The 12,500-nt window shown below is 42.0% G+C and overlaps 1 protein-coding gene across 1 annotated transcript in view; it reads left to right on the top strand.

Annotated features, from left to right (window-relative positions):
- LOC139382646 (dynein cytoplasmic 2 heavy chain 1) overlaps positions 1-12,500 on the top strand; it is a 263,106-nt gene that overhangs the window by 46,141 nt on the left and 204,465 nt on the right. The window contains exons 41-45 of the mRNA XM_071126737.1: positions 4,328-4,535; positions 4,618-4,747; positions 5,198-5,353; positions 7,241-7,500; positions 8,472-8,718. Coding sequence (XP_070982838.1) covers positions 4,328-4,535; positions 4,618-4,747; positions 5,198-5,353; positions 7,241-7,500; positions 8,472-8,718 — 1,001 coding nt within the window. The remainder of the gene's footprint in view (positions 1-4,327; positions 4,536-4,617; positions 4,748-5,197; positions 5,354-7,240; positions 7,501-8,471; positions 8,719-12,500) is intronic.

Raw genomic sequence — 12,500 nt, 5'->3', positions numbered from 1 at the left:
CGGCGCGCCTAGTAGCCGGGGACTTTAATCCAGGGAAACTTAAATCCATTTTACCAAATTTCTATCAGCAAGTTAAATGTGCAACCAGATTTTAAAAAACTCTGGACCACCTTTACTCCACACACAGAGACGTATACAAAGCTCTCCCTCGCCCTCCATTTGGCAAATCTGACCATTATTCTATCCTCCTGATTCCATCAAAAATTAAAGCAGGAAGCGCCAGTGACTCGGTCAATAAAAAAGTGGTCAGATGAAGCAGATGCTAAGCTATAGGACTGTTTTGCTAGCACAGACTGGAATAGTTCCGGGATTCCTCCAATGGCATTGGAGTATGGAGTACATCACATCACATGGCCAATGGAGTACACCACATCAGTCATTGGCTTCATCAATAAGTGCATCGATGACATCGTCCCCACAGTGACCGTACGTACATACCCGAACCAGAAGCCATGGAATACAGGCAACATCCGCACTGAGCTAAAGGCAAGAGCTGCCGCTTTCAAGGAGTGGGACTCTAACCCGGAAGCTTATAAGAAATACCGCTATGCCCTCTGACGAACCACCAAACAGGCAACGCGTCAATACAGGACTAAGATCGATTCGTACTACACCGGCTCTGACACTCATCGGATGTGGCAGGGCTTGCAAACCATTACAGACTAGAAAGGGAAGCACAGCCAAGAGCTGCCCAGTTACACAAGCCTACCAGACGAGCTAAACTACTTCTATGCTCGCTTCGGGGCAAATAACACTGAAACATGTATGAGAACACCAGCTGTACCGGAAGACTGTGTGATCGCGCTCTCCGCAGCCAATGTGAGTAAGACCTTGAGGTCAACATTCACAAGGCCGCAGGGCCAGACCGATTACCAGGACGTGTACTGCGAGCTTGCTCTGACCAACTGGCAAGTCTCTTCACTGACATTTTCAACCTCTCCCTGTCCGAGTCTGTAATACCAACATATTTTAAGCAGACCACCATAATGCCTGTGCCCAAGAACACTAAGGTAACATGCCTAAATGACTACCAACCCGTAGCACACGTTTGTAGCCATGAAGTGCTTTGAAAGGCTGGTCATGGCTCACATCAATACCATTATCCCAGAAACCCTAGACCCACTCCAATTGACATACCGTTCCAACAGATCCACAGATGATGCCATCTCTATTGCACTCCACACTGCCCTTTCCCACCTGGACAAAAGGAACACCTATGTGAGAACGCTTTCCTCAACACAGGGCCCCTCAGCCCCCTCCTTCCTATTCATTCATGACTGCACGGCCAGGTACGACTCCAACACCGTTATTAATTTTGCCGATGACACAACAGTGGTAGGCCTGATCAACGACGAGACAGCCTATAGGGAGGAAGTCAGAGACCTGGCCGTGTGGTGCCAGGACAACAACCTCTCCCTCAACGTGATCAAGACAAAGGAGATGATTGTGGACTACAGGAAAAAGAGGACTGAGTCCGCCCCCATTCTCATCGCCAGGGTTGCAGTGGAGCAGGTTGAGAGCTTCAAGTTCCTTGGTGTCCACATCACCAACAAACTAACATGGTCCAAACACACCAAGACAGTTGTGAAGAGGGCACGACAAAACCTATTCCCCCTCAGGAGACTGAAAAGATTTGGCATGGGTCCTCAGATCCTCAAAAGGTTCTACAGCTGCACCATCGAGAGCACTGGTTGCATCACTGCCTGGTATGGCAACCGCAAGGCACTACAGATGGTAGTGCGAACGGCCCAATACATCACTGGGGCCAAGCTCCCTGCCATTACAGACCTCTATACAAGTCGGTGTCAGAGGAAGGCTCCAGCCACCTTAGTCATATACTGCTCTCTCTCTGCTACCTCATGGCAAGCGGTACGAGAGCGCCAAGTCTAGGTCCAAGAGACTTCTGAACAGCTTCTACCCCGAAGCCATAAGACTCCTGAACACCTAATCAACACCGACTGAACACCGACCCAGACTATTTACATTGCCCCCCTCCCTTTTACACCGCTGCTACTCTCTGTTGTTATCCTCTGTTTATCATCTATGCATAGTCACTTTAATAACTCTACCCACATGTACATATTACCTCAACTAACCGGTGCCCCCGCACATTGACTCTGTACCAGTACCCCTCTGTATAAAGTCTCGCCATTGTTATTTTACTGCTGCTCCTTAATTACTTGTTACTTTTATTTCTTATTCTCATCCGTCCGTATTCATTTCTTGATTATTCTTTTTTTTACTTCCTTGTTGGTTAGGGACTGGTAAGTAAGCATTTCACTGTAATGTGTGTTGTATTCGGCGCAATCCAATTTTATTTGATTTGAAATGTGTTGCAAAATGAATAGGAAATATAGTCAAGATGTTGACAAGGTTATAAATAAAGATTTTTATTTGAAAGTGTCCTTAAAACTTTTCTTTCGTCAAATAATCCTCAATTTGCAGCAATTACAGCCTTGCAGACTTTTGGCATTCTAGTTGTCAATTTGTTGAGGTAATCTGAAGAGATTTCAATCCATGTTCCTGAAGCACCTCCCACAAGTTGGATTGGCTTGATGGGCACTTCTTACGTACCATACGGTCAAGCTGCTCCCACAACAACTCAAAAGGGTTGAGATCCGGTGACTGTGCTGGCCGCTCCATTATAGACAGAATACCAGCTGACTGCTTCTTCCCTAAATAGTTATTGCATAGTTTAGAGCTGTGCTTTGGGTCTTTGTCCTGTTGTAGGAGGAAATTGGCTCCAATTAATCACTGCCCACAGGGTATGGCATAGCGTTGCAAAATGGAGTGATAGCCTTCCTTCTCAGGATCCCTTTTACCCTGAACAAATCTCCCACTTTACCACCACCAAAGCACCCCCAGACCATCACATTGCCTCCACCATGCTTGACAGATGGTGTCAGGCACTCCTCCAGCATCTTTTAATTTTTTCTGCGTCTCACGAATGTTCTTCTTTGTGAACCGAACACCTCAAACTTAGATTCGTCTGTCCGTAACATGTTTTCCCAATCTTCCTCTGTCCAGTGTCTGTGTTCTGTTGCCCATCTTAATATTTTATTTCTTTGCAACTCTGCCTAGAAGTCCAGCATCCTGGAGTCTCCTCTTCACTGTTGACGTTGAGACTGGTGTTTCGCTGGTACTATTTAATGAAGCTGCCAGTTGGGGACTTGTGAGGAGTCTGTTTCTCAAGCTAGACACTCTAATGTAATTGTTCTCTTGCTAAATTGTGCACCTCCCAGTCTTTATATTCTGGTTAGGGCCAGTTTGCGCTGTTCTGTGAAGGGAGTAGTACACAGCGTTGTATGAGATCTTCAATTTCTCACTTGGATTAGCCTTAATTTCTCAGAACAAGAATAGACTGACGAGTTTCAGAAGACAGTTCTTTGTTTCTGGCCATTTTGATCCTGTAATCGAACCCACAAATGCTGATGCTCCAGATACTCAACTAGTCTAAAGAAGGCCTGTTTTAATGCTTCTTTAATCAGGACAACAGTTTTCAGCTGTGCTAACATAATTGCAAAATGGTTTTCTAATGATCAATTAGCCTTTTAAAATGATCAACTTGGATTAGCTAACACAACGTGTCATTGGAACATAGGAGTGATGGTTGCTGATAATGGGCCGCCTATGTAGATATTTCATAAAAACATCTGCCGTTTCCAGCTACAATAGTCATTTACAAAATATTTCTGATCAATTTGATCTTATTTTAATGTACAAAACATGTGCTTTTCTTTCAAAACAAGGACATTTCTAAGTGACCCCAAACTTTTAAACTTGTTTTTCAACCACTCCAACAAACTATAGTGTTTGCAAGCTTTAACTGATTTTCCCATGATGTCAAGCAAAGAGGCACTGAGTTTAAAGGTTGGCCTTGAAATACATCCACAGGTACACCTCCAATTGACTCAAATGATGTCAATTAGCCTATCAGAAGCTTCTAAAGCCATGACATCATTTTCTGGACTTTTCCAAGCTGTTTAAAGGCACAGTCAACTTACTGTATGTAAACTTCTGACCCACTGGAATTGTGATACAGTGAATTATAAGTGAAATAATCTGTCTGTAAACAATTGTTGGAAAAATTACTTGTGTCATGCACAAAGTAGATGTCCTAACCGACTTGCCCAAACTAGTTTGTTAACAAGGAATTTGTGTAGTGGTTGAAAAACGAGTTTTAATGACTCTAACCTAAGTGTATGTAAACTTCCGACTTCAACTGTATGGGGCTTGGAAATTATTCAGACAAATTACATTGATGGAAGCTACAGTCTATTTGCAATATTGAAGGGGAGTGCCCTGATGTTAGCCTTGTGTGTTCCAGAGGTGAGCTCGTGGATCATCTGTGACGGGGACATAGACCCAGAGTGGATCGAGTCGTTGAACTCGGTGTTGGATGACAACCGTCTTCTGACCATGCCCAGTGGAGAGAGGATCCAGTTTGGACCCAATGTCAACTTTGTCTTTGAGACCCACGACCTCAGCTGTGCCTCACCAGCCACTATCTCACGCATGGGCATGATTTTTCTCAGGTTGGTGTGTATGTGTGGTCCTTGATCGGTTAACCTCTATTCATGTTCTAGTCATGTTCCAACCCCTCTCTTCTCTCTGTAGTGATGAGGACACAGATGTGAGCGCGTTGGTCAAGTCATGGCTGAAGGGTCAGCCTGATGAGTGTCGTAGTAACCTGGAGAACTGGATGGGAGACTACTTCCACAGAGGCCTTGACTGGGTGCTTAAACAGGTGATACATACTGACACTGCCCTCTTCTGGTCATAATCAACAGCATCAACTGGATTAATGTAGCCAATTGGAGTTTTACCCCAAATATTTTCTAGCCAATTGGAGTTTTACCCCAAATATATTCTAGCCAATTGGAGTTTTACCCCAAATATATTCTAGCCAATTGGAGTTTTACCCCAAATATATTCTAGCCAATTGGAGTTTTACCCCAAATATATTCTAGCCAATTGGAGTTTTACCCCAAATATATTCTAGCCAATTGGAGTTTTACCCCAAATATATTCTAGCCAATTGGAGTTTTACCCCAAATATACTCCAGACAATTGGAGTTTTACCCCAAATATGCTCTAGCCAATTGGAGTTTTACCCCAAATATATTGTTGTGGATTGGATATCTTGTGTTCATAACTATTCTGTCTCTCTGTCTCTATTTCTGTCTCTGTCTGTCAGAATGACTTGGTGGTGGAGACCAGTCTGGTAGGGACGGTGTTGAACGGTCTGTCCCACCTGAGTGGAGTGACAGAGCGTGGTCAGTTTGTGGTTAGTCTCATCAGAGGGCTGGGCGGGAACCTCAACCTCAAATCAAGACAGGACTTCGCCAAGGAGGTAAGACGAGGCGGTCAATCCATTTATCCATTCAGCCGTCCGTCTGTCCATCTGTTCATCCATTTAACTATCCATCCATTTAACTATCCATCCATCCGTTTGTCCATCTGTTCATCCATCCATTTAACTATCCATCCATCTGTTTGTCCATCTGTTCATCCATCAATTTAACTATCCATCCAATAAGCTATCCATCCATTTATCCATCCATTTAACTATCCATCCATTTATCCATCCATTTAACTATCCCTCCATTTATCCATCCATTTAACTATCCATCCATTTATCCATCCATTTAACTATCCCTCCATTTATCCATCCATTTAACCATCCATCCATCCATCCATCCATCCATCCATCCATCCATCCATTAATCAACTAATAAACATCTTACGGAAAGTATTCAGACCCATTGACTTTTTCCACATATTGTTACGTTACAGCCTTATTCTAAAATATATTAAATGAATAAAAATCCTTAAAAATCTACACACAATACTCCACAATACCACATTTGAGCAAATGTAGAAAAACATACCTAATTTACATAAATATTCAAACCCTTTACTATGAGCCTTGAAACTGAGCTTAGGTGCATCCTGTTTTCATTGATCGTCCTTGATGTTTCTACAACTTGATTGGAATCCACATGTGGTAAATTCAATTGATTGGACATGATTTGGAAACGCACACACCTATCTATATAAGGTCCCATAGTTGACAGCACATGTCAGAGCAAAAACCTAGCATTGAGGTTGAAGGAATTGTCCGTAGAGCTCTGAGACAGGATTGTGTCGAGGCACAGATCTGGGGAAGGGTACCAAAAAATTTCGGCAGCATTGAAGGTCCCCAAGAACACAGTGGCCTCCATCATTCTTAAATGGAAGAAGTTTGTAACCACAAAGACTCTTCCTAGAGCTGGCCAAACTGAGCAATCGGGGGAGAAGGGCCTTGGTCAGGGAGGTGACCAAGAACCAGATGGTCACTATGACAGAGATGGGATAACCTTCAAGAAAGACAACCATCTCTGCAGGACTCCAATAATCAGGCCTTTATGGTAGCGTGGCCAGACGGAAGCCACTCCTCAGTAAAAGGCACCTAAAGGACTCTCAGACCATGATAAACAAGATTCTCTGGTCTGACGAAACCAAGATTGAACTCTTTGGTCTGAACGCCAATCGTCACATCTGGAGGAAACCTGGCACCATCCCTACGGTGAAGCATGGTGGTGGCAGCATCATGCTGTGGGGAAGTTTTTCAGCGGCAGGGATTTTGAGACTAGTCAGGATCAAGGCAAAGATGAACACCGCAAAGTTCCAGAGTGCTCAGGACCTCGGACTGGGGCATAGGTTCACCTTCCAACAGGACAACAAACCTAAGCACGTAGCCAAGATAACGCAGGAGTGGCTTCGGGACAAGTCTCTAAATGTCCTTTAGTGACCCAGCCAGAGACGTGACTTGAACCCAATCTAACATCTCTGGAGAGACCTGAAAATAGCTGTGCAGCAATGCTCCCCATCCAACCTGACAAAGCTTGAGAGGATCTGCAGAGAAGAATGGGAGAAACTCCCCAAATACAGGTGTGCCAAGCCTGTAGCATCATACCCAAGAAGACTCGAGGCTGTAATCGCTGCCAAAGGTGCTTCAACAAAGTACTGAGTAAAGGGTCAGAATACTTATGTGATATTTAAGTTTTTTATTTTTATATAAATTAACTAACTAAAAAAATTAATACAATTTTGCCTTTTATTTCTGGGGTATTGTTTGTAGATTGAAACAATTTAACACATTTTAGAACAAGGCTGTAACCTAACAAAATGTGGAAAAAGTCAAGGTGTGTCTATACTTTCCGAAAGCACTGTATGTGTGTGTGTGCATTCCCTGCAGGTGCTGGTCTGGGCTAGAGAGAGCCCTCCTGACCCGAGGAAGCCCCTGGACACCTACTTTGACCCTGAGTCTGGCCGGCTGTGTGTGTACACTCTGGAACGTCCTGACGGCCTCAGCTTGGAAGAGCTCACACACACTCACACACTCCCCGTCATCCAGACCCCCGACATGCAGAGAGGACTGCACTGCTTCTCCCACTGGCTCTCCTCCCAGCACAGACAACCCTTCATACTGGTGGGGCCTGAGGGCTGTGGCAAGGGGTAAACGTACACACACAAACACACACACACAGGATGTATAATACACTCTAGCCAGATCATGCACAACCACCTCTTACTGTTCAGGGAGAACGGTATGACACACACACACACACACACACACACACACACGTATGTTTCCAGGCATGTTTTATTTAAGGCGTGACCTTTCTTAGAATAGCACAGCGGACTGAGGGGCAGGCGGGGGGGAGGCTGAGACTTGTTGAATCTACAGTCATTACTGTCATCCCTGGGGCACCCAGTAGAGGGAGGGCATCTCTGATTGGCTTTTACACTCCACTTGAGCCACCCCCCTCCATGACACCCACAACCCTAATCTCTCTGAAATGTCAGGGCGTCATGGAAACGCTTGTCATCTCTGTCTGATGAAAAAACATCTAATTAATTTCCACTGCTGTGCTCAGGCACGCACGCGCACACACACACAGACACACACATCCCAATTATCCTATCTCAGTTTGCACCCTCACAAAATGTCCCCCCTCGCCCTGAGGTTTTTCTCACAAATTCGGTTAAACAGACCCCTGCGGCATCAACACTTTTCAATACAGAGTTAATTCTCCTCTCTCCTCCCTCCTATCTCTTCCTCTGCCATCTCCTCTTCATCCTCTGATATCTAACCTCTGTAATGACTCATGTCCTCCTTCAATGTTATGGTCTGGCTTCTCTATTTGGCATTTAGCCTATGTTTTGCCAACACTGTGTCTGTGTTAATGTGTGTGTGTGTTAAGTTGTGTATGTGATAAAATGTGTGTGTGTGTTAATGTGCGTGTGTGTGTGTTAATGTGTGTGTGTTAATGTGTTTGTGTTAATGTGTGTGTGTTAATGTGTTTGTGTTAATGTGTGTGTGCTAATATGTGTGTGTGTGTGCATGTGTGTGTGTTAATGTGTGTGTGTTAATTTGTGTGTGTGTGTGTGTGTGTTCATTTGTGTGTCTGTGTGTTCTCCTCCAGTATGCTGCTGCGCTATGCGTTCTCTCGGCTGCGTTCCACCCAGGTAGCGGTGGTCCACTGTAGCGCCCAGACCTCGTCTCGTCATGTCCTCCAGAAGCTCAGTCAGACCTGCCTGCTGCTCAGTTCCAACACGGGACGGGCCTACAGACCCAAACACTGTGAGAACCTGGTCCTCTACCTCAAAGACATCAACCTGCCCAAGCCTGACAAGTGGGGCACCAGCAACCTCATAGCCTTCTTACAGCAGGTACACACTACACTACAATACAGCACAATACACTACAATACACTGCAATTCAGTATACTACAATACAGCACAATACAGTAAAATACACTCCAATACAATACAGCACAATACAATGCTCTACAATACACTACAATACAGCACAATACACTACACTACAATACAATGCACTACAGTACAGTACAGCACAATACAATACAATACAATACAATACAGTACAGTACAATACAATACATTAGAATAAATTACAATAGAGCACAATACACTGCAACATCACAATACACTAGAATACAATACAGTACAATAGATCATAAAACAATACACTACAATACAATGCAGCACAACAAACTACAATATACTACAATACAATACACTACAATATAGCACAATACACTCCAATACAGCACAATACACTACACTACAGCACAATACACTACACTACACTACAATACACTACAATACAATACAGCACAACAAACTACAATATACTACAATACAATACACTACAATATAGCACAATACACTCCAATACAGCACAATACACTACACCACACAACAATACAGTACACTACAATACGGCACAATACACTACAATGCAGCACAACAAACTACAATATACTACAATACAATACACTACAATATAGCACAATACACTCCAATACAGCACAATACACTACACCACGCAACAATACAGTACACTACAATACGGCACAATACACTACAATAATCTACAATACACTACAATAATCTACAATACACTACAATAAAGCACAATACAGTACAATACCATACACTAGAATACAGCACCATACACTACAATACACTACAATGCAGTGCAATACAATACACTAGAATACAGCACCATACACTACAATACAATGCAGTACAATACAATACACTACAATACAATACAACTCAGCACTATAAACTACAATACATTACAATACAGTGCAATACAGCGCAATAAACTGCAATACACTACAATACAACAGAATAAACTACACTACAACAATAAACTACACTACAACTACAACTACACTACAACACCCTGCAGTACAGTACACTACAGTACAATGCGATACTCTACAATACTGCACAATAACCTACAATACAATAATCTACAATACACTACAATACAGCACAAAACACTACAATACAGTACAACACAGCACAATACACTACAATAAAGCACAATACAGTACAATACAGTACAATACACTAGAATACAGCACCATACAATACACTACAATACAGTGCAATACAATACACTGCAATACAACACTATAAACTACAATACATTACAGCGCAATAAACTACAATACACTACAATACAACATAATAAACTACAATACACTACAATACAACATAATAAACTACAATACAGTACAATACAATATTCTATAATACAGCACAATGCAATACAATACAGTACAAACCACTACAGTACAAAACACTAGAATACACTACAACAATACAATACAATACAACACAGCACACTACACTACACTACAATACACTGCAATACAGTATAAAACACTACAATAAAGCACAATACACTACAATACAATACAGCACAATAAACTACAATACAGTACAATGCACTACAACACAATACACTACAATATAATACAGCACAATAAACTACAATACACTACAATACAGTGCAATAAACTACAATACAGCACAATACACTACAATACACTACAATAAGGTGCAATACACTACAATACAGCACAATACACTACAATACAGTACAACACCACACAATTCATTACAATACAATAGTGCAATACAATACTCTACAATACAGCACAATAAACTACAGCACAATACATCACCGTACACTACACTACAATACAGTACACTACAATACACTACAATACAGCAGAATACACTACACTACACTACAGCACAATACACTACACTACAATACAGCACAATACACTACACTACAATACAGCACAATACACTACACTACAATACAGCACCATAAACTACAATACAGCACACTACAATGCAGTACAATACAGCGCAATACACTACACTACAATACAGCACAATACACTACACTACAATACAGCACAATACACTACACTACACTACACTACAATACAGCACAATACACTACACTACAGCAAAATACACTACAATACAGTACAATGCACTACAATACAGCACAATACACTACAATACAGCACACTACACTACAGCACACTACACTACACTACAGCACACTACACTGCACAATACACTACAATACAGCACAATACAATACACTACAATACAGCACAATACACTACACTACAATACAGCACAATACACTACCCTACACTACACTACAATACAGCACAATACACTACACTACAGCACAATACACTACAATACAGTACAATGCACTACAATACAGCACAATACACTACAATACAGCACAATACACTACACTACAGCACAATACACTACAATACAGTACAATGCACTACAATACAGCACAATACACTACAATACAGCACAATACACTACAATACAGCACAATACACTACACTACAATACAGCACAATACAGCACAATGCACTACACTACAGCATAATACACTACAATACAGCACAGCACAATACAATTCACTACAATACAACACCACACAATTCATTACAATACAACACCACACATAACACTACAATACAACACCACACAATTCATTACAATACAATACAATACAGTGCAATACATCACCATACACTACACTGCAGTACAATACAGTACACTACAATACACTACAATACAGCTCAATACAGTACACTACAGTGCAATAAACTACAATACACTACAGTGCAATACACTACAGTACAATACACTACAATAAAATACACTACAATACAGCACAATACACTACACTACAATACAGCACAATACAGTACAATAGATCACAATACTGTACAATACAGAGCAATAAACTACAATACAGTACAATACAGCACCCTACACTACAGTGCAATACAAAAATAAACAACACTACAATCCACGACAATACAATACAATACACTACACTATAATACAATACACTACAATACAGCACAATAAAATACACAAAAATACAGCACAACACGTTACAATACACTACAATACAGCATAATACTCTACAATACACTACAATACACTAAATACAATACAACACAAACTACAATACAGTACAGTAATAATAATACAACTAATCATTTATTACATTTATGTATCGCTTTTCATCGAATCTCAAAGCACTTCAAGAGCAAAAAAAACCAAAGAAGCAATATATCATAACAGGTCAACCAATCGAGGCCAAGCTGCGTCCTCTGAAGATGGAGAGGGTCAGTTCATGGCTTGAGTGAAGGGAGCTGGACAAAGGATTGTAGATGATGTTGGAGTCTGCTGATGATCTTGTAGAGGTCAAGTCAGGGAACCAGCCTGAGTCTTATAGCCTCTGGACTTCTCCTCGTCCCGTCTGTGTAGCAGCCATTTGGCTGATGCCTCAGCAGCTCTGGGCTCCAGATTGATCACCACACAAAGTTCAGAATATTAGCCAGTCGTCCTCACTAAGAGCCCTCTGCCTCAGAGCTGATGTAGTCCTCTAGCTGCCATTCCTCTCAGGTGTTTCAGGCCACCCCTTAAATTACTCAATGTTCTCAAAAGATCAGGAATTGGCAGCCAGGAGAAACAAAAAAGATGTTGCTGTGTCCAGATGCATTTTTCAAACAAATACTGTACAATGTACCGCAGCCCAACGTACCGCAGCCCAACGTACCGCAGCCCAA

Source organism: Oncorhynchus clarkii, chromosome 24, assembly GCF_045791955.1.
Source record: "Oncorhynchus clarkii lewisi isolate Uvic-CL-2024 chromosome 24, UVic_Ocla_1.0, whole genome shotgun sequence".
In the NCBI taxonomy this organism is placed as follows: Eukaryota; Metazoa; Chordata; class Actinopteri; order Salmoniformes; family Salmonidae; genus Oncorhynchus; species Oncorhynchus clarkii.
Note: the sequence above shows the minus strand (reverse complement) of the source record. Positions and strands in the feature narration are given on the sequence as shown.